The sequence below is a fragment of the Styela clava genome, chromosome 10 (assembly GCF_964204865.1).
Source record: "Styela clava chromosome 10, kaStyClav1.hap1.2, whole genome shotgun sequence".
NCBI lineage: Eukaryota > Metazoa > Chordata > Ascidiacea > Stolidobranchia > Styelidae > Styela > Styela clava.
Genome location: NC_135259.1, coordinates 16,288,891 through 16,312,671, shown reverse-complemented (window position 1 = coordinate 16,312,671; position 23,781 = coordinate 16,288,891). Strand labels below are relative to the sequence as shown.

Here is a 23,781-nt window from a genome sequence, read left to right as displayed (position 1 = left end):
CGTGCAACTAAGTCATGAAGATTCCACCAACTTATTTTACACATATAAATTTTCTTCAGAATACAAGTTGTGTTCGCTGTCTATTTTTGTGCACGCCCGACGAATACCATGGAAAATACTGCGATCTTATGCGCTGCTCCATTCATCTCCACCGTATTCCAAACAAATTATAATATACGAACATTATTTTGATACGAGATTGTTACAGTCGTCGTATATTTTATAGAAAATTCTGAACAAAAAATGAATATTAGGCAAACAAAAAAAAAACAGAGCATACGACAAAAATGTGCGAATTTGATGACGAATGCTGTCAAGAAACTGGAATTTGAGTTACAACAAAAACATTTCGACTCTGGTTAGCAACTCCGTTGGTCAATAACATCTTTGTCCAATTGATCGTCATTGCCCTCTTTTTGCTGCAGTAAGGTAGATTGCTGTGTGTGAACATCACTTACAAAAGGTCGCAGTGGTTTCCTAGAAATGTAAGCAAGTTTAAAAGAATGACCAATGACTATAGTCAAATATTCTAATTTTATTGGCTTGTTTGTCCTTCGTGTTCGTCCTTCTTGCCGTGTTTCGAGTATGATTATGTCAATGGGTTTATACTTTGTACACTCTATTTTAAATTGGCCAGCAAAGTACAGCGACTTACAGTTCTGCCATCAAAATTTTGCACAATTTCTAAAATAAATTTTGTTCACGAGTATTCTTACATTTCATTGACTTATGGGAAATTAATCGAAGCGACGAACCTGCTTGCATAGAATAATTCAGCCTCTTCGAAAGTCTCTGGCAAAGGCTTATTAATAGTTTCCGGGAGTTGTAAAAATAAAATTCCAGCTACAGTTGATAATATTCCAAATACAATACTCGGCAACCACGAATATTTAGATGATATCACAATAGGTGCCACGATGTCACCTAGGCTGCCAGAAACAGTTGCAACTCCCACGGCGTTGCTTCTGCAAATCATAACAAATGGTTAAAGTTTGCCATTCTGTCAAATTTTGTAATAGATTGTGGTAAGACAAACAACTGGCAATCTGAAAAGGGTGTGATAATTTGTGAAGTCGGAATCCATTTACGGACCATAAAGCGCACCGAGTTATTAGGCGCACTGTCGATTAATTGCTTTGATTTTGTTTTTAATTATTTAAAAATTAGGCACATCCAGCTATAAGACGCAGCGGTTTTTAAGACGTTAAAGACGGAGGTATGTATGAAATACTCTAATACTGGTTCTCGTTTTGGGTGTCGGTTATACGTTAACTTTTCAACATTTGAAATTAGTAAACCTTTCACAATTAAGCGAGGATGCATCACACTCGAAAAACACAGACTGATTATTACAACTCTCAAATCGATCTTACCTAATTACAGTTGGATACAATTCTGCTGTGTATATAAACGATACAACAATCACTATCCAACTTCCAAGATAGGCAATGAATGTTAATACTCTTCCTGTTGTTGCAGCAGCTAAAATAATAAATTTGTTCATTCATCTGTGTCATAATTTGGTCAAGTCAATTACTTCATTTTAAGAAGTTTATGGATGTTTCCCCGACCCTTGACCACTGAAATATTCTTCCTATATTTAACCATTGCAAAAATTTTGACGCTTATATTGGAGTTTTGGAGAGTTGGCGTTTACAAACTGGTGACATGTTCAAAACTATCATTTTTATTAAAAGCATCAAACTTCTACCGCTTACAGGTAGATAATTTCCGACTTGTCTATGACAGGGTTTCAATGTTTGATTATTGCAACTAAACTAAAGGTCCCCGGGAGACATAATGACAATTAAGTTATATGCTTTGCAACTAATTTTTGGAAAAACATCTAAAAACTTGCTAATCCCAAAAACCACGAAAACGAGGCAATGTTTCAATTTCGCTTGAATATCTGGCTAAGCAAAAGAAGTGTCTGAGCTGCTGCAAAAATTACATTTGTTACGTCATCGTTACGACTTATTACTGATTAGTTATTGTTACGGAAATAAACAAGGAAATCGATTCTTACCTGGTGCATCGCCACCGAAAATTATTGCACAGAAAGACCCAAATGATGCAACTGCCGTTAAAAACATAGATCCACTGAGAAGAAAACGACGACTGATTCTGAATAATAAATAATTAAAATAGTGAATGCGAGAAAAGATTCGACAGACAGATACGTAAAATAACAACATTGCCCGGTTCAAATAACAAAATATTCTTCAGAAATCAGAATAATAAAGTAAGTTCATGGAGTCAGGACTGGGTCACAATTATTCAAAGAGGGTTTTCAATACAAAATAAACCTTGAATATAAGTACAATTTCTGAATGTCGTTAGTATATAGGGTGGCCCAAAAGTAGGTATACAGTTATTAAATTATTTTATATGCTTTGAAGCTACTTGCAGCTCACTTTATGTTACTTGTTAAGTACCACAAAAATTGCTTATTTTTTAGATAATAAATCCAGTGTGAATTTTACATTAGTTTTCTAGCTGCTTGGAAGGTAATGAAAAATAAATAAAATAACTGTATACCTACTTTTGGGCCAGCCGTATAACGAACAACAAATTTTAAATTGCCAATAGACTTAACTTATGACGTAATCTTTATGGTTATGGTTAATAAAAATTCGTAAAAATTAAACAGTCAGTAGTTGGATCTACATATATATTATAGAGATTAGTAACTTGACCAAGTAATGCCTGAACAGTCATAGGAGATTAAAAATTAATCTGCTTTACAACCTAATCCAAAACCTTATACGAGTACAGACAAATTCTGAGATATTCAACTCGTACGATCAAATGTCGATTCGTTTCAAATAGTGATGTAACGCAAACTAAATTTTCTGATTATAGTCGCTGAGTTACTTCATAGCCTTCAAAACTTACCTATTAATTGTGAAAATAAGAAATATAGAACACACGACAGATACGACTCCATTGAATGCATTGTTCAAAAATATATTTCCTGCTAGACTTCCAACATTCAACGATAAACCTATATACGTCATGAAAGAAACGAACCTAAAAAGTAGAATATTTCTAACTCGTAAAAACTCAAAAAGACGAATATTATGGGTTTCTAGAGAGTCGGAGTAAATTTACTTGTCACTTGATCAAAATACAGTCGGCATTAAAGTTTGAGAGATAATATATAAATGACAGAAGTTGTGAAGAACGGATTTCTCCGTCATCGGGTCTACAACACCTTTAAAACATTTTAATAAAAAGCCCAGTGAGTTCGAAACTACAATCAAAGTATTCTGCTCATTTGAATATTTCTCGAAGTTATATCTTGTTTTTTTAGTTGACTGAGATGAAAATATCAACGGGGTTGTAAAAATAAAACAAAAATTAGAGAGTTCATGCAAAAATATAACCGATTATATTATATTCCAATGAGCTGGAAAAGAAAAATTATAGAAAGTCACTAATTTCACCCTAACATTGTAGAACATCATTTTATGAGGATTTTAAGATATTTAATAAACATTGTAGTCGATTTATCATTTATAAACAAGAGTTATATTATTCTTTTAATAGTTCAAGTTATATCGTGTATTTATTATATATTATAAAAGGTATATTATTTTATATATCTGTGGAATATAGAAAAAGGTTGAACGAAAAACATACCAACATATATTTATACATATGGTTATCATTCTCATTTTCTTCGGCTTGAATAAATCAAGGAATGTGTATTTTTCATTTGACGTATCAGTAATATCCTGAGAAGAGAAAGTTATAAATATGACGCACTAGAATTGCAATCCAGAATCGCCAAAGTATGACCTGAACTGTGACTATGAAAAATTTCATAAAACTTCATTCATCGGGACGAAATCTGGACATCTTCAAAAGGCGACAAGTCGAAGAATGTAATAGGAAATTATACATCGATCAACAATCCATGTGAGAATATGGACATTATAATATTAAAAACAATAAATTCCGTCCATTCGACATTTTCAGCGATATATGATTATGTTGGTAACTGCTAAACTAGTAACTAAATGATATATCAATATTCATCATATTCCGGTACCATGTCCGCCATTTTTCACCCGGGATTTAATAACAAGGTTAGGGGGCTAATGCCTAACGCGGAATATCTCGGTCTTTTCAAAATATAGTTAATGCTTTGATAATTTTGCAAAACGATTCGAACAATCAAATAAATATAAATTCCCTATATTCTAGAATTAGATTTTGAAGTACGAAACATGCGTTTGCATCACTATTTTAAATTAGCAGTCAAACAGTATGTTCGGTATATAACTATGAAACTCTAAGACTAAAATTGTATTTATCTTACTTTAAGTGATATTTCTGCTTCTCTCCAAATATCTGGCGTAATTTTCTTTTTGTTGTATTTTCCAAATCGTTGCGCAACTTTTTTACCGAGTTCATTTTTTGATTTAGAGAAGTACCACCTGGGCGACTCCGGAATCTGTAATATTAAAAAATATTTTTTAAATCACTGCACATAGATGGGATGGAATATTTTAGAGTATTTTTCCGTTTAAGGTATATTGATCTCAGTGAATAATCATGATCATAAAAATTTAATCCGTGTTACATCATGAAAAACGCATATTATTAGTTTCGAAGTATAATACTAGGCGATGGTGAATAGGGCTGGGCATTTTCGAATACCTGATGATTTCAGAATCGAATGTGTTTTTCGAATCGAACCTCGAATACCTAGATGTGTAATTGCATTTTTTATTGTAATAGGTTCTTTCAACACATGAATTACTTGGTTCATGGAATCCACCAACAAGACAGTTCGCTGAGAGTTCACACAAAATAAAAAACATTTTTTATCAAAAAATATTCATATATATGTGAAAATTTCATTGTAAAAATAAGGCTTCAATAAAGGAATTGGGGAATTTACCTCGACCTTTGGCGAAAAAAAACAAGCTGGCGGCGATTCGGAATTTTCGTCTAAACCGATTCGAATAATTTACTGTTCGACTCGAATTATCTCACCTAATAATTGCACATGCAGAAACTACGGTACGATCTTGTAGCATGATATATTCGGTAATTTGAATACCTTAAAATTTTGAAACATATATCCATTGCCAGAAGTTAGTAAGAAACTGATATATAATATCAAATATATTCATCAAATGAATTCTATTAAACTAAGTTACTTACAAGATAGTGAAATACGATGTATGGTACGTTGAAAAGCGACAACATCAAATAAAAATATCTCCAATTTCGAACAAAGTAAGAAATGAAGGAGTTGACAAAAAGTCCGATTCCAAACGCAACCTGGCCGAGTATTGACGCAGTGGTACGTTTTCTTCCCGTGATTTCAATAACTAGAAAAATTTATATTTATTAATCATAGCTTTGATGCCATATTATACATTCGCAAAATCGCAAAAATGATAAACACGATCGTAATCTTTGTTGAGGAAATGTCAAAATATCGGTAAATGACAATTTTTTTAGAGTCACACTAAAAAACCGCAAACTCACCATAAACTTGCGTTAAAAAATCCTGTCCTACGGCGCACATTCCTACAAAAAAGCGAGCAACGACAAACGCAGGAAACCACGGGACTAAAGATGCAATTGAACCAAATACTATAATTCCCAAGCAACAACACATCAATGCTGGTTTTCTTCCAAATCTGTAAAATATATTTCACTAATGTATACAATTCTGGATTACAAATGATTGCCGTTAAAAATGAATTGCCAAATCAACATTCTATTAGGTATGGATAATATAATAATGTAAATCAAAATTTTATTATATATATATCATTTGAGTTATTAACGCGACTTTAGCCAGTCAACAAATTAGAAATAATTGGATTTTTATCATGAAAACGTTTGTTGTACAATTGTGCATACTGTGCCCGAGACCAAATAAGAAACAAAGATGTCTTTTAAAGTAGAAAATACAGACACACATATGCATACAAGACACATATAGATATTTAGTTTTTAAGACAGCAATACAGTTGTCGACAAACCGGTTCACACCATACCACAAAAAATGGCTGTAGCGAATTGGTAAAATAACGTGGTTTAGTGTGTGCAATTTTACTGCAATTGAATAGTGTGAAGTTTTTTTTACCGTATTTGAGTCACATATTTTCTATTGTTGCTATTCTGCAAAGTGCTTTGTATTTCTCCTAATAATAATATAAAAATAATAACCTTTTCCTGACACCAATATATATGTATATATATACATATATATATTGAATTTGTGAAACTAACAAGTTCGGAAGAATATTTTACGATCTTTTTTAATTCTTTTTTAATTCTGATTTTGCAAACTCAATGCTTAGACACGTTTTCGGGTGAATCGTATGGGTTACCGGTACTGGGACACCCGTAGTATGTGCACCAAGATGGCGCACTGCCTGAACCCTAACCTATTACACATACTATGTTCAGGTTGTGTGCCATCTTGGTGCACATACTACGGGAGCACCCCGGTACGGCGGTACTGCGTTAGTTATTGTACCTCCGTGTTCATTACTTTGAGCTTGCTTTATAAAGACCGTAATATGTCAAAATCATCGGTGATATGGCACTACGTGGGGATCTAACTGCGGAGATTTAGATCAGAAAGGTTAAATAATCATACCTGCTGCTTACCTATCTGCTAGATATCCTGCTACAAATCCTCCTGCCATTGCACCAACGAAGAATATTGAATGTTCTACGGTATTGAGGAAGTATCTGTCGCAAACTAAATTCCACTAAACAAGGTAAATACGATTTGTGAGGAACAACCTCATAAAAAGTTTATAAATATTTTTGTCTAAATTCAAAACTCTCCTATTAATGCCTGGTTCTTCTTGATTCAATTTAACATCTATGCAAAATTATACAATAATATCTGGATTGAGAAGTTCTTGGTTTTAGTCACATCTGTCAAATATATGATTTTTATTTGAAATATTGTGTACTTGAATGAAGCCATTACATCGATATTAATAGTACGCCAAATGAATTGGTAGCTTATGCAGGTTCACGATCGGTTATTTAAGCATGTTAAGAATAGATCGGTGCCCGTTTGGTGTGCGATTTCACTTGCTTAGCATGATCTCAATCCCATAAAATGGTGCCACTTTCGCGTGTTTAATCTCATATACTATATGACATTTAACGCATCAAAATGAAGACATTTTCATAGAACACAGTTCAAAACCTAACTAAAATCACTGAGATAACACAGCAGCAGAGATCGCATATAGTACCACCGTAAGATGTTGACAGAAAATATTTCAATCACAAAATACCCAATATTTTCTAATAGGTGAGAAACTCGGAAAATATAGCGAAACGAATAAAATTTACCAGTTAACTTGAAAAGTATTTCAAAACTAAATACCAATGACCTATATATTTCAAGCGGCCACCAAACTTACCTCCGAAACAGTAGTCTCTGTGAACTCCGTTCTATCATAATGGTAGCCATCAACACAGCTAATTGGAGTTGAATTTGTCATAATACATTCCATAGTTAAATTGCATGATGTGAGGTTCAACGGCAGCCTGAATACAACCAGGAATTGAGTAAGAATTGCAAATACTTAAAAAAGTACAGACTCAAATCTGAAGAGAAAAAATAAATGTCATGCAATTTGTTTCTAGAAATAAAATGACTAACATGCATTTAGAAAATTATAAACTATGTTCATACGTTTAAGAACTATTATGGTCAATGTAGGACACGAGTCTGTGTGCAACGCGGGAGAATTGCAGCAAGTTTAGAAGTATCACGCATTCAACTATTAGGAAACATATTATTATATATATTATTATGTCTTGATTCTAGAGTCTAGACATAAAATACTAATGTGTTACTAAATACTACTATGTTTCATAAGTTTAAGATACGCCCAATGTAGTATATAGAACGTACACTCTAACACTCACATACATGCAAGTTGCAACCACAATATTTTTGCAATTTCCATAATGTTTATGTCTTACCTTTGGCAACTGTCATACTTCGAAGTCTCGTGATTAAAATACGACGTTGCATTTGTTATGAATTCATCACTAACATTTTTGCTAACAATTAGATTTTCAATTGATAGGACGCGACACCTGAAACAAGTAAAACGTTATTGCACACTTTTTGAACAAGAACCTACAAGTCCGTAGGCTACTGCAAACTATATATATATATATATAAGGAAGGAATAATAAGACGCCTTACCTGAAATCCATAGGTGCAGCGTAAAACACTGGTGAGAGTATATGCATTGCACAAGATACGGTAAGATAGAACACCATGCAGCACAATGCCACCTGATATCGTCCAAAGTCTCCGACATGGTCGAGAATTACTCCGAAATCGATCATCGTAATTGTGGCCTTGAGCAGACAAACAACGTTGAAGTGCTCTTACTCGAAGGACATGATATGTAATTAATTATAGGACTATATTAACAGTAATGCCAATGCTATTTACAATGAAAACAAAAAGAATTACGTTTAGTTAGCTACATTTCACGACTTTCTCTCGTCGTCAAATGTTATCATCGATAAGCGAAATGGCGCTATACCTTTTAGGTAAATCTGTATTGTGATGAGTAAATCGGCGTAAATGACGTAAGTAGTGAAGCAACTAATTACTGTATTTCACTGACCATAGAGCGCACTTTGAATTCTTATTTACTTAAAAATCGATCGTGCGCCTAACGTATGGATCAGTCAGTGCTTTATCTTCCACACTCAAAACCGTTAAGCAAGTGAGTTTATGACGCTGATATATTATAGGGCTTCCAAAGTGGCACCGAATTTCACTTGTGGCAATAAAAACATTCTGTACTAATTCCAAAAGATGTGGAACGAACGTATAAAAATGGTTGCTCCTGAAGTATCCGTACCAAGATGGCGCACAACCTGAACACAGTATGTTTACTAGTAAGGGTTGTTCAGGATGTGCGTCATCTTACCTTGGTACGAATACTTTCGGAGCGCCTAATAATGATTAACTCAAACGTCTTACTATATACTAGTATGTTCACATTATTAGACACACAATTCTCTGAGAAAGCTTTATTTCGACTAATGACTCTTCCACTGTAGACACAGTAACAACAAAGATCTGAAGTGTACCAGTAAGCACATTATTCGGTAATCCAATACGCTGCTTGAATACTTTTATATTTTCAAGTCACATGCATAATTTCTATTTCTACGCTTTGACCAACAAGACCGAATATATATTATATATAATTCATTTGCAGAGATGCTGAATCTGCGGATTACTTCATGAATGGCTTAACATAGGTTAACACTCGAAAGATTTACGTACGTAAATAAAAACAACAAAGCCGAATTGCCGAAATGGCGTTTTTAGAATAGCGATGAATAAGCCTTCCTGCTGCCCCGTGCAGGTGAGCATGTACACACACTGCAACAAGCTTTTATCGAAAAGTAAAACACTGTACTGTAAAATACTGTATCAAACTTCGCAATATATTGCTTATGTGAGACCAGCTGTCAGCGTCACGAAGTAGGTCATATAAACGATATTGCTATGATATTTACCGAATAAACTGACCTATCATATAGGTTCGCCTTCTTTTCTAAGTACACAATGTGACTCCTATTGAACGCAATGTCCAAAAAAAATCAATTGTGTCAAAATTCGATCCCGACGACAAGCAAGTCAACCGAAACGGACGCACTAATACTGATGAACAACCACCCGAGGCAAGACTTCTTTCGATAGATTTATGGAAACATTTTCTACTGAAAGAATAGGCTTCTCAGCATGGATAAGTACTCTTTTTGATACTCGCTACCCATTACAATGCATATGAATCAATGAATTCATCTTCTTATGTTGTTTAGTTTGACAATATAGATAGGCAATACTTGCTGCAATTTTCGCAAGCTGCAGTATATTTATCTGCTGAACCGAGTTTAGCCAACATGAGTGATATTTATCATTTATAGCATTTCAAAGAAAAATCAGGCAGGGGCGCGGAAGAAGAGTTGACCTTTTGCCTGAATTCCCTGTGCCTACATGTTTACAAACTCCAAAAAGCATTTAGTACACATTACCAAAATTGAGTTTAAAGGAATAGCAGCTTTCCCTGATACTGAACAAGAAGTTTGGGGACCGCTGCCTTAGTCGATATCAATCTTGTGAGTAATCTTACATTACAATTAAAACTACATCAGGATTGCCGCGGGCAATCTTCTATTTAAAATACAGCCATAAAGATGTGGTACCGTACCTGAATTAACCATTGTTAATTTTGCAATACGCAAATCTACCTTATGCTCCCCAATCGGAAATCAGTTACGTAGCAACAAACCTCGTGCAGTGCGCGTTTCTCGCAACAAAAACAAGTGACCGAAATCCATGCGGTTACACAACATACATTCTGTCAACATGTAAGATTCCGGAATATTTTATCGATACTCGAAGAAGACTATTCTAGGCATGTCAGGAACAAGCCACATATACCAAAAATAGGTAAAGGGTGTCAACAAATGTTTTCCCGTAGATAAATCGAATTTTGATTTTATAATCCCATATCTAGCATATATAAAAATGTAGATTATTAAGCTACTATCTCCTACCATTAATATTTTACAACATCATTATCACTGAGTTATTCAAATATTTTTGGGGTTGGTTCTCAGAAAGGCTTTTCCCCTTGTGCTGCTGACATTCTAACCGTACTTCCACTCTCCTCTCCACCTTATCTCGGTGACCCACACAGGAATGACGACATTGTTGATATGACTGGCAACAAAACTTCGGCAATGGGCGGACGAATATAATTGATAAGACTCGAAACTCGTGGAGAAATCGATTGTGCCAGTTAGACAGAAATGAGATAATTTAACACTAACGTATACCTCGACTTCAATGAACGGGAAATGCTAACACAGGAAATAAATGCTCTCGCAAACTTCTGGAAATAAGATATATATATATTCAAATTATTTGTCGAAACCCTCAACTAGCGGAATTGAGTTTATGGCTCCATGATCTATTTTCCCTTTAATAAAAACCTTCCACAACACCATTTCACCAATTTTATTACGGAACGTTGTCACCCAACATTGCCTGTGAAATCTTACACGCTAATGGAGCGCTTGAGGTCATTTTCGATCGATTAAGCGCTATTGAGATGTCACCTCATGTTGGAAAGCAGCGCTTGCGAAATTTCCAAAGTTACAGTATGAATACTTATACAGCCAATACTAACTGCGACTATCTTCAATCGAGTTTAAAGATACTGTATTGATAAAATCTTGCCAAGGAGGCTGATCTGCCTGCAATATCGTGAAAATTAGCACGAAGTTGTGGCGCATAGTGCTAAGTGTTCGGAATACGCTCGCTACGCACCTCTGATTACCGCGCGTGGGTTCGCATCCCGTGGGGATAATTATGAGCGATTCAATTGCTGACCAGTTGCAGCTTCCTTCGCCATGAAGTCCATGCATCTGAAAATGTTAACTAATCTCATACCGACATGAACTGGTACAAAGAGGCCGTCGTTCGAGATATGATTAAGCCATCTTACCGGCCTTTCACAGCCCCGTGATAAATTTGTAAATCCTATCCTGCCATCATAACATATTGATAAAATCGAGTTGCCTGAACAGCAATGTATCTAAAAATCAAACTAATATTACGCATGATACCACGATTACAGATTACAACCGATCTGACCATTTTTGAAATAAGCGCCAGTACATCAAACAATTTGAGAACACAATATAATATCCGTCGAAGAAAATCACACATCAAAACGATATATCACCAGCTGAATAATAGCATTGAAATTTGATCTTTAAACCATCACAGATGTAACCAAACTTCATCGGCCATATGTACAAAAAAGTAACTAGAGCAGTGAACTATTTTTTGCAAATCTGGGCTAGGCAAGCCTTCGGCTTAGCAACCCAACAAATAGCGATACAGTTGCTCACTACTAAATAGACTGAGTCGTGGTTACATCACGAGGACAAGATAAATTTCAAAGTAAAAGATATTTGCAAGCAGACAAAACACAATACTTTAAATTGCACAAAATCACAGTGAAACAGTTTATCTGTATAGCAGAAATGACAGTTTATTCATTTACAGTAACGGTAGTTAGTACTGTGTGCATTTGCCTAAATGGAACATAGACATGCAGTAGTGGGATTCAGCCGGTTCTATAGAACCGTCTCACGGAATTTTATGAGATCAGCGAACCATTTAGCATTACTGGTTACTGTCAATGTTCTGTTTGTAACAGAACCGGCTGAAAAATATGACTTTTGTGAAGGAACCGGCTAACAAAAAATTCAAATCCCACCACTGCATGTATGTACAAGTACATGCTCTCGAACAAATATAGAGAATTTTTATTGCTGATACATCAATCAAAACTGTTTTCTAGGGTTGAGAAGGGCAGGTGCAGATAAGATTTAAAGTTTTTCTAACAGCACTGAATTGGACAAATAAATAAAATTTAATATAATTGATTTCTAAGCAGCGCCAATAAATATAAGCTATACAAACACTGAAGAAAGTCATGATTATTATTTCAATGAACATCACTAAAAACTAAAATTGAAAGAACAAAAATCGAATAAGTATATTTTGAGTAATGCCATGGTAGAAATCCACAATTGATATCATTCAAACATGCATAGATACCACATCTCAAAATCAAGAGCCCTGCTCTTCCCAATATGGCCAGTATGTCAATAAGTTTGGTATTAAATATTAAAGAGTAGCAATTTTGAGCGTCAGGCTATAAAATGCAATGGTTTTCAAAGCAATACCGGTACAGGTTTTGAACGTAGGCAATGAAACAATACCTGATTCATACACTAGGACTAGGTGCATCGATTTTTAAAGGAAAAAGGGATTCGAAAAGCGCCTTAGGGTCCATAAATTATGGCATCAATGATAGCCAATCGTGTGTGCTGGGTCATTTCCAAAATAATATTCTTATGGTAAAAACCCGATAACTTCAGTTGCCCATTCTAAAGAAACGTTCGTCATTGCAATTGCAGCTGCTCCCAATGCTCCACTGATGGCCCACATTGTCCACCTTCTGGCACGGTTGCCTCTATTTCCTTCAGTAATTTTAGAGCTTTTAGTTGCTAAAAGCTTTCTGAACTCATTTTGTTGTCTCAGTTTTCTCTCTTTTAAAATGAAATCTGGTCTCTGTTGATAACCAGCTAATTCAAAGTCACGAAATTTTGTAATTGCCAAGCTGCAGAAAATAAAATATGTTCAATTCACAATGGAAGTTTCCTGAAATGCTTAAATTAATAGGCATGCTTAGTTCCGGTACAATCAGGGTTCTGCGTACAGACTTATCAATGTCAAAGTTAAAATCATCATCACCATGACTATGCGCTATCAGATCTGTGGAGTCGGAGTTTGAAATGCTTTTACTAGAGTTGATTTTACAACGGCAAAGTTAGCTTTGCAGTGATATCTTATTTTGTTCAAAGAAGTTGGGTGTTCGACTATGACTTGATGAACGCTCACAAATATATATGTGCAATTTTATGGAAAGAGATTATGCTATTCTAATTTATCACATTGATACTATCTCATTTAAGCATACTTGTGGCAATGACCACATACTGATCAGAAGTAGACAAAGAGAAAGCCAATGTAGTTCAATATACAGTATTTTAAACAGATGAGGTAGTTTTGAGAAAGTGAAAATGAATCAGAACATAATTTTAAAATTTCAATAGCGAAAAATTCACATTAATTTAAGCATGGTTTCCGTTATCATTCATCGGATCTCGAATATCTTAGCAAATTGACATAATGTTGCAAAGACAGTACAAAACAAGTTTTGAAAAAATTACACAGAATTTATTTCTATCAAAATTGTTCTATATAAGTAATAAACATAGATGAACTGATAATAACCTTTTATGATAATACAGTGCAGCATCCTTAGCGATAGATTCGGGTGGAAATTGAGCAAATAAATCCACGGCAGCCACAATTATATCTTCAAACGGTAAATTCTGAGGTAAGTTTGATAGAAGATGATGCATGAGAGCCATATCACATTCTTGTTTCAAAATCTCTTCCTTTCGATACAATACAATCTGAAATGAATTTATAATTTGATTTGACCAACAGAAGTGCTTTCCAAGTAATAAACTGCTTTAAATCTCACTTTATCGTCTTTTGATACACCATCCTGAATTTGTGTACTTTATGGCTTTGGCATTTTAGTGAGGACTTTGCTCAAAAATAAGTCGCCTTCACATTTGAGGGAGTGCACATGATATTGCATTGAGCCTTTTCTATTAAAAAGTTCAAAATCCTAATACATTTCCCTATCTGGATTACTGTCCTCCCTCACCAAGCAATGTGGAAAAGCAAGTCAATTGGAGATGATGTACAAATAGAAAATTCATATTCGTATAGACTGGTACACTAGAATTCTGCTTCACTGCTAATTTTTAATATTGAATCGATTGAAGAAAACTTTTTTAACGCAAAATGATGATATGTTCCAACTTTAATCTTTTTCACAAACCATAAACCGCAAATTTGAAAGAAAATTAGGCACCCATGTTTATCTGACATTAAAAAACAACATTAAGAAACACAATGAATTTTGAGACTGAATTCCTTGACCATCAATATTGTCTGCCCTATAACCAGAATATCAGATTAAACTTAAGACAATTATTACACCGATTATATATTTCCATTAATCCACTTCTACATCATAATAATCCAATCATAAAAGTAATCAAGCTGGCACTAAAAAGCAGCTACAAGTTTATAGGCAAAGCTTGTGTAACATGGCTAATTTAAATAGTAAATAGCCACTGAATACCATTACTGCTAATAGAAATCCCTAATGAATAGCAACCACAGAGTAAATAACTTACTTGCGCGGCTAAATATATAGGCATCAGTGGATGGGAGGCAAGAAAGAAATCATACAATCGTAATGTGTGTTTCGAGTTGCTAAGTACATGTCCATACCATGTTATTAACCAACTTAGTGCAAAAATTGTTCCAACTCCGCTTCTGGAAATAAATAAATATTATGTTAGCAGGTTATGGAACAGGTTCAGTTGCAAATACTGAAATATGTGAATGACATGGCTCTTAATCACAATATAACTTCGCTTGACAGTGTCTCTATGCACCCAATTTGTAGGGTAGGATTATCCTATTTTTCTTAGTAGAGAGAAAATCCAATATAAAGTCTTAATCATGGTAAATCAACAAATCTCATCCTACCAATCCATGTTATGTATGGGAATGATTTACCAGATACTTGCTTCGAACGCAAAGATTTAATGGTGAAGGAAGCCGTAACTGTCCAATGCTCCTCTCGCACACAATCATTCCACAGTATTAGTACCAGCAAACCCACTCAGGGTAATCAGAAGTGCAATGAGAAGCAAATTTTTTTTAATAAATAGTAATTCAATATGTTTACAATTCAAGTGTCAAGTTCTTTAATGTAAAAATGGAATCAGATATAGGGTCAGGGTATGTAGATTTATAAATAATACCTTTCTACTTACCTAACCAAATAGTCTGCCAATTCACCATTAGACTTTCGTACAATTGGGATCAAATAATTTAAAATATGTCGAGTTTTGTCCATAGTAGGATCCATGAAATCTCTGGTGGGATTATTAAAAGAAATAGTTGAACAGTTAGCAATGTTATATTCTTAAATTATAACATTTTTTGAGCTGAAACTTATCAGATACATGCTGAGGAGTGAAGATATAACATAACAATTTACAGTCAAAGATATATGATAATGATTTCAAGACGGATCGATTTGAAAGTTTTTTCAAATTTTTTCGATCCAACTAACAACAATTCAATGTTAAGGTAGTAACAGCAATAAAAAAATTCACTTGCTAGTTGTGTGCTTACAAATATTTACCAATGTTTAGAAATTAAAGCGCTTTTCTATGATGTATATATAATATATGCATAAATAGGAATGTCCAATAGAAATTGAATACATTGGAAACTGGTTTTCCAAAATACTGAATTATCTTCAATTTTGAAAATTTGACGACTGACAGTCAAAAAAAATAGGTTTCATTTGAAGCCTAAAAAAATTTGGAAAAACAATACGACAATGCTTATTTTTTCTACATTTCAATATCATATTCATATCAATAGGCAATGATTTGTGCAAATCTCTTTGTTGAACACGGCCCAATTACGACTTTAATCAATATTAGAAAATACTTTTCTGCCAAATGAATTTGGAATGGTGAATTAATCGGCCCTTGTATGACTGATGAACTGAAATTTAGATAACAATACTAAATACAGTTTGCTAATACTAATATATGTTAAACATGCTGAACACTTTAGAACATATCTGCCAACAATATTATAAAGATACCAAACAAATAATCAAGTGACAGTTGCATAATTGACATTGTTAACACTTTTTTAGTACAAACCTTAAATGATGAGTTGACAATTTATTGATCAACCTATACGTTAACTTTTGTCCGCAAACTAATAGAAATGTGATGCAGATGTCATGGTATCCCTGAAATTATCAACAAATGTTTCTTATTGAAGTAGCAAAGTACGGTGCTCCCGAAGTATGCGAACCAAGATGGCGGACATCGGAACGTAACATGGGTAACAGGTTAGGGTTAGGCGATAATTTTTGTTCCAATTTTCCTTATTTTAGTCCTATTATCAGTTCGAAGACTAGCCAAGAGCCTCCCGTAGTATTTATACCTAAAATTATGGCCTAACCCTAACCTAGTACACATATAACATTCCGATGTCCGCCATCTTGGTTCGCATACTTCGGGAGTCCCCAAAGTACAATAACATTATATTCAGCAAAGGTCTACTACACAGTAAAAAGGCGATCAGAGCAATTTTTTATGTGATGTACACATTTGCTCCATATAAACACAAGCAGCAAGTGTCGCAAATTTCCTGTTGCATTAGGAAATAAAAAAAATTCTGTCGTTTTTTAAAGAATTGTAGAAAAACTTGTCTAACTTATATTTAACACCAGACCAAAAAATGAGGCTTGCAACTTTCTTGTGGCAAATAAAATACAATTACTTACCTGATAGTAATGTAATTCAGAATGTTCTGTCAAAACCCACACAATAACATCCAACATTTGGTTTTGTAAAATTTCTCTCTGATCGGCAGGCATTGCTGAAAAAGAATTGCATTCTAAATTTTGTTCGTACAGTATTAATATTTCAACTCTCATTCTGATTCTGGCATAGATTAGCATAACTCTAAACCTCAAGAAATGTCTTTTCAAGCATTCATCATCTTATGATAAACAAAAAATTAGTAACTTCTGAAAAAATGAAAAGAGTATACTAATTAAAACAATGTTTATCTCAATTATCCTCAACAAATTTCATTTCTACAAATTTACAATTGTCTTGAGGAATTATCTTGTGGAACAGACGCATTTCAGAACACATTTGATATTTCAAATACAAAATATTTATTTTAAAATGTATTCAAAATACTAAATTATTCAGTTTTAGCCATCCCTGAATTATTTGAACTTTTCATATTTATCTCCAAAGTGAAAAATCATATGGCAAAAGGCCGCATCTCGTCCAACTAGCAGTTTCCCCACAGGATTCAAACTTATGAATTGAGATGACATGCAGGTTCCCGAGGCTTAGCCCGATGGGACAAACTAGCGTCGCGCGTACAAGGCATTTTATTTGTTTTCTTTGGCTCAATGCTGTGAAATAGGGCACTTGAACATAACAATCTATGCAGACAATATACTCAATGAACAACGTAATGATTAAAATTAATGACACTGAAAAATTTTCCATGTAATGGCAACATGGTTAAAGTTTGAAGAGGTAAACTCACATTTTGGAAATCTTCTAGCTGACCGATTGACATCCAACAAAACTTGCTGGTAATCTTTATGCAAATGTAGATCCCCTTTGAAATTAGAAGAAAATTAATGGCATATGAAAGTAAAGAAATCAGGTTGAAAGTTCTGAAACTGATCTGCTAACTGTGCCAAGATTCTACACAATAAAAGATATCTTTGCCTAAAGTCTAATGAATTCAAGTGAACTAACTAGGGTCTACTACAGCGGTTCCCAATCGGGGGCCGTGGCCCACCAAGTGTGCCACAGAGCAGTTGGAGGGGGGTCACCACGTTAGATGCAAAACTGATTTTACTTTTCCCTTTACAAAAAAGCAACGTTTTTCCTAGTTTCATTACTCGATGAGGGTATTTCACAGGATGTGTTTTGTTTTCACATTGTTGTAGCATGTTGATCTAATCTGTAAGATCCCGGGAGGGCGCCACGGACTATGAACGGTTGTGAACCACTGGTATACTCTATGGGGAGTTGAACAATCTAAAATTATGAAGATGATCTCAAAGCTACCTTGGTTAGTTTTAGCATAGACATCACAGTTTTATTACTATATAATCTACGATAATTATCTGGAAACTCCACTTTGGTACAGTGTAAGGCATTCTTGTTTTGGTATATAAACTCATACATTATTACAATACAAAAATAAGATAAAGGGATCTTATGAGTTTCGTACCTGACGTACTAGTGGGAGTAGCATAGCAATTTTTTGGCATGTCAATCTTAACCCCCACCTGACTACGCCATCCAAAAATTATGTCAATACGATGTCACAATCACGTCATAGAGCTTGCCAAATACATGTACGATTGCCTGAACTGGCATTGGCGCCGACGATAAAGAACGGACTAACGTCAGAGATCTTTCTCCTATCGGGATCGTTGCGACGAGAAAACGAGAGAAATAGCTGTTCGTTTTAGGGTTCTCGTCTGCGCGTTTTGTATGACAGTTTGTATAGTTTGGAGGACTCTATTACGTCACTGTGACGTCGTGGTGACGCAATTTTTGGATAGCGTAGTCAGGTGGGGGTTAGGATTGACACATGAAAAAATTGTTAGGCTACGCCCACTAGAAGTACGTTAGGTACAAAACTACATGAGACCCAAGATAAAGTACCTGGCTTTATAACGGCATCAAATACATTGACATTCAGAAGTTTAGGCCAAGCTTTTCTCCGAACCTAATGAAAAAAAAACACAGAGATACAATGTTGCAAATAGCATCTCCTAGAGAAGCATTTGAATAGAAAATGTTAAAATCAACCTAGTAGGGAAAGCATGTTAATAAGATTAAATTTTGAAATTAATATTCTTTGTTTGCCTTATTGAAGATGTTAGTATAAGTATGGACTCGTTAAAATGTGAAGATAGCATTCAAAATATTTTCCAGAATATAATTCAATTGTGTCATTCCTAAACAGGTAAAAAACTCAGGACTAGAGATATTGCTTCAATATTAGTAATACTGAAAAATACCTAAAAGCCTCAAAATATCAAAACTGTTCGAAATGAGCAACAACAACATATAAAACAATTGAAAAAATTATTTATACCTACCTCATCTTGAATTAATCCACCTGGTGAAATAGCATGTTTTCGGAGAGCTGGTATGTCAACAGGATCACTATTCAATGCTTGATATATTTCGGCAAGTTTTTGTTTTCTTTTAGTTGCGCTCAATTTTTGCATAGACATTGTGAAACAGTTGTGGAAAAGATTGCGCAATACAATCGACTATGTTACACCATTTGTAGAAAAGTTCTCGATATGTAAAGCCATACTACATATTACTATAATATCTAAATTAGAAACAACTTTTGAATATATATGATTTCAAATATCATTTTCATGAAGTATTTTGAATTGTAAGAAAACGGCTAAATCAATCTTGATGAGTTTGAAAATTTTCTCATCAAAACATCATAAAGTTTTCAACAACCCTCCATAAACATACAAATGATATTTGTTTGATATCTTAAAAAATTATTGCTTTGCATAAATGAACTAACCAAAAAAATTTATAAAAATCTTCCTACATGTATCATTTACTGTTGATATAAAACAAATGTAGTCAATTTGATGACTTTAGAGAAAATCGTCATCAGATGTCATAAGGCTTTAAACAACTACGATAAATATAAACATGCAGAAACTCTAGTCACGGTGTAAAAACAATGTTGTGTGATGCAAAATATATTTCTGAAATTACCGTAATAGTTACAAACTGTATGTATTTATAATGGTTATATTCATAGCAAATATTTGACTGAATGTATTACTGTAAAATACAAATTCCTGAGAACAAAATATACCATTTTTTTACTTTTAACATGTAACTAGTTTCTATAACTCGAATAAAACTATCATTTTGGCAGTTGGCAGCAAGCAGAGTTTGGGTTTCAGGAAGAAGATGCTGAAGTTCGTTGAATAGGAAATTTGTTATTCGCTATTTCAAAAGCTCTGGCAAGTGTTTCAGGTTCTTGTGCTCCAGAAATCATTCCTTGACCATTTATAACAAAGAATGGGACTCCTGTAACACCTTCTGCTGAGTTTTTCAATGCCTTCTGTCGTGTCTTTTCTTGGTTTTTAGTGTCTGCAATAAACGATTTAACATCGCTCACAGACAATCCACATTCCCCAGCAAGTGAAGATACCAGATCAGAATTGAGATAATTTCCATCGGTAAAGTAGGCCTTGAATAACTTTTCTTGCAATTCATTTTGAATTTTTCCTGAAGGATCCTGTTCGAGAGCATATTCTAAAGCACAATGACTCAGCAAAGTGTTGGGAAACCGATCTGATTTGTAACTGAAATCAATGCCAACCTGTCTTCCAATATTTATCAACCTTTGGGATCCGGGTGTGTTTGGGCCATAATCTGATGGCTTGGGAACACCCTCCAGGGGCATATTGGGTCGAAGAAAAAAGGGTTGCCAAGTAACCTTGAAGTTGTAATTATCTTTGGTCATATCCATGGCACGTTCTAGTTTCTTCTTACCGACCCAGCACCAGGGTCACATAATGTCCGAAACAACACTTATTTCGACACTTGGAGCTGTCATTATGCAGGTATGAATGCTACGACGCACTCTTATAAAATGACTAATTATATTTATGTGAGCTTATTTATTGAGATACTAAAAAAATAGAGTGTGGATAATTGAGCATGATAAAAATATATTAAAGTTGTAGTGCATAAAAATGCATGCATCCTAGCTTGGTTAAAAATAAGACTGTAATTCAATTTATGTAGGCCAAACCTTATCTCATCTTTTGTGAATTATTTTTTAAATAAATCAGTAGCAAACACAATAATTGGTTAAATATTTTTTTTAAATCAATATGTATCTCAGTTTCAGTACACCCTCATATCTCAGTATCTGATTGTTCAGGTAAGGTACCGGTACCAGTAGGCCTACACAATGAAATCATAAAGCACCAACAAAACATTACGCAAATAATAGCAAGTCGGAATGACTCAGCATATCAATTACGGTATCGGTACAGTTGCCAGTAAACAGATACCGGTACCGGTAAGTTGAGAATACCAAAATGTGGAATACAAATTACCACATATAGTTCAAGTCATTACTATTGCAGAGTTCTTTTGACAGTTGCTGCATGGTTCCATTACATTTGAACCCACGTACATTTGAACCCATGACAATTGCACCTGTATGCTATTGCACCTATGGAACTTTTTTTGTTTCACGGATAGTTAGGATAGGATTGGATAGGATTTACCAACACCCCAATCCATGATTTGTGCATAGACTGCTATGGAACATCCAATCCATTTACCAAGCTTGTTTTTTAGTAAAAAAAAATTTGTCACTGTGTTATTTTTGCAATATAATTGAAGTAGGCCCACAACATCACCATTTTTCGTCAGCGAGTGTTTTAATCCATATATCTGTATAGGAAAAGCACATACACGTCTCACATTTTAATTTGAATTTATAAGTTGTTGCCCGATGTTACATCGTGTTTTTGTTTTATTCTGTTTTTGGGGGACGGGCACGTACTTGTACGTATTTAACTTTTTTATTAAGTTATGCCCGTCCTCCAGGTCCTCTGTATTTTGTTTGTCCCTTTGTTGTTGTTTTGTGTTTTGTTTGTATCAGAGTGACCGAATAAAATTGATTGATTGATTGATTTATCCCGGGGGAGAGGAAAGCCGATAAGACGGCTTATCCATATGGCGAACCCATACTAACCCTAAACCCATACTAACCCTAACCCATGGGTTTTAGCACCCGCATATAGCTTAAACCCGTTGATATACGCATGGGTTCAAATGTACGTGGGTTCAAATGTACGATCACCTTGCTGCATATACGTTATGTAACCAGACTATAATGTGCATGTTCCATGTTTGGTACAATGTTGCACACAAATGTTAAACAAACTGCGGGAACTAGCTGACTGGTGAGTAAAATTGAGCTCTGTCTATCGGTTAGTTAGAGCCAACGACTAACATACCGTTAGAGCAGAGTTTCCCAAACTTTTTGGCCGCGGACCCCTATTTGAGAATCCTAATTTTAACGGACCCCCACGCTTTGCCGTATCAATTTCAGTGCCTAACCAACGAGCAAAGAGAATGTTTCATTTACAACACAAACGGCATTGATGTGATGAATTAGGTTGCTTTTCACTACACAATTTTTCGATTCTCGGGGCAATTTGTGACATGCGAACCGGTATGTTAGTCGTTGAAGCAAACCTATAGATCGGACAGCAAGAGTCGACCTGTATTTTATCATCATATTTATACGAGTGAAAATGCTGCATCACGAATGTAGGTCGTTGCAAAAAGATTTTAATTGCCTTTTCTGAGAGCAATGAATATTTGTCGGCAACGCCCAACCAAAAATATGCAATTTCTCTTTAATTGAAATCAATCATTCAATTTCGATCAGACTTTTCCATGTCGTTGCGGACCCCAGATCCGGATCCGCGGACCCCAGTTTGGGAAACCCTGGGTTAGAGACCAAGAGCCACATTTCGTACTTTATTCCCACGAAGAGCCATATCATAAACAAGAACACACATCCCTACATCAGATATACCTTTTTTCAGCTCTGTGTTAGTGCTAGTAATTGTCAATGTCACTAACCAAAATGATTACGAGAGAAATTAGCAAGCCACTTATTTTCATACATGCAACTTAGTTAAGGTTACCATATTTTTTGACTCCAAAGCGGGACGCCTCCTGTAACTTTACGGTTTTCGATTTTACTACATAGGCCTACATTTAAGCCATCCCGATTGTCTTCATTGACTATATCGTCATCGAGAGGTCATGCGCATATTCTCTGTCTAAATATCGGGTTCATTTTGAAAAATAGAAAGATAGAAAATACCCGCTAGCGATCGAAAAATAGAAATACCCGCTAACGATACAAATGATCCGAATTTAGATTTTTTTATGTACAGCAGAAGGAATAAAGAATAATAAAATAGACTGCCGTTTTCGAGGATAAAGAGTTTACTTATTCACCCAAGCATGCTTTTCTGTAGATGACATCTTTAAAAAAACGTTGTTCAATGTTACATTCACGTGAACGTCCGAACAGGACTAATTAAACTTAATTTTACATGTAATACGTTCGCTAACAATGTTAGCGGGAAACAACGAAACAAACAAAATAACACATTCACCTTCAGTAAGTACGCTAGCGTTGCGCTACACAGTAACGAGAACATGTTCGTGTATCATGCTGGATGGCTGAACGCAAAAGCGGGACTTTTGGCTGACTTGTCGGGACGGCGGGACAAGACGCTAAAAAGGGGGATTGTCCCGTCTAAAGCGGGACGTATGGTATGCCTATACTTAGTGAGATTCTATCATTCCTTGGATTGAAAAACCCCCTTTAAATTTGGC

At 34.8% G+C, this 23,781-nt stretch overlaps 3 protein-coding genes across 4 annotated transcripts; all 3 read right to left on the bottom strand.

Moving 5' to 3' along the window:
- Window positions 1-12: 12 nt before the first annotated feature.
- LOC120337507 (organic cation transporter protein-like) lies at window positions 13-8,477 on the bottom strand. 2 transcript variants are annotated; one of them, XM_039405303.2, is made up of 13 exons: window positions 8,216-8,475; window positions 7,987-8,103; window positions 7,419-7,545; window positions 6,643-6,746; window positions 5,506-5,660; window positions 5,176-5,345; window positions 4,325-4,459; window positions 3,643-3,737; window positions 2,896-3,030; window positions 2,027-2,124; window positions 1,374-1,482; window positions 756-965; window positions 151-477 (listed from the first exon to the last, which is right to left on the bottom strand). In XM_039405303.2, exons 1-13 carry the CDS (start codon window positions 8,359-8,361, stop codon window positions 360-362), a joined length of 1,719 nt encoding a protein of 572 aa, XP_039261237.2. In that variant the 5' UTR covers window positions 8,362-8,475; the 3' UTR covers window positions 151-359. The 2 variants fall into 2 exon arrangements, with proteins under 2 accessions (XP_039261238.2, XP_039261237.2); XM_039405304.2 differs by lacking the exon at window positions 756-965 and having other exon boundaries at window positions 13-477; window positions 8,216-8,477.
- A 3,257-nt stretch (window positions 8,478-11,734) lies between these two features.
- Window positions 11,735-19,739, bottom strand: LOC120337569 (TBC1 domain family member 20-like). Its single transcript, XM_039405399.2, has 9 exons — window positions 19,455-19,739; window positions 19,015-19,078; window positions 17,876-17,950; window positions 17,091-17,185; window positions 16,459-16,550; window positions 15,550-15,651; window positions 14,902-15,043; window positions 13,919-14,103; window positions 11,735-13,241 (listed from the first exon to the last, which is right to left on the bottom strand). Exons 1-9 carry the CDS (start codon window positions 19,590-19,592, stop codon window positions 12,974-12,976), a joined length of 1,161 nt encoding a protein of 386 aa, XP_039261333.2. The 5' UTR covers window positions 19,593-19,739; the 3' UTR covers window positions 11,735-12,973.
- Window positions 19,696-21,055, bottom strand: LOC120337570 (uncharacterized protein YwbO-like). Its single transcript, XM_078116895.1, has one exon. It carries the CDS (start codon window positions 20,957-20,959, stop codon window positions 20,297-20,299), a length of 663 nt encoding a protein of 220 aa, XP_077973021.1. The 5' UTR covers window positions 20,960-21,055; the 3' UTR covers window positions 19,696-20,296.
- Between the last annotated feature and the right edge of the window lie 2,726 nt (window positions 21,056-23,781).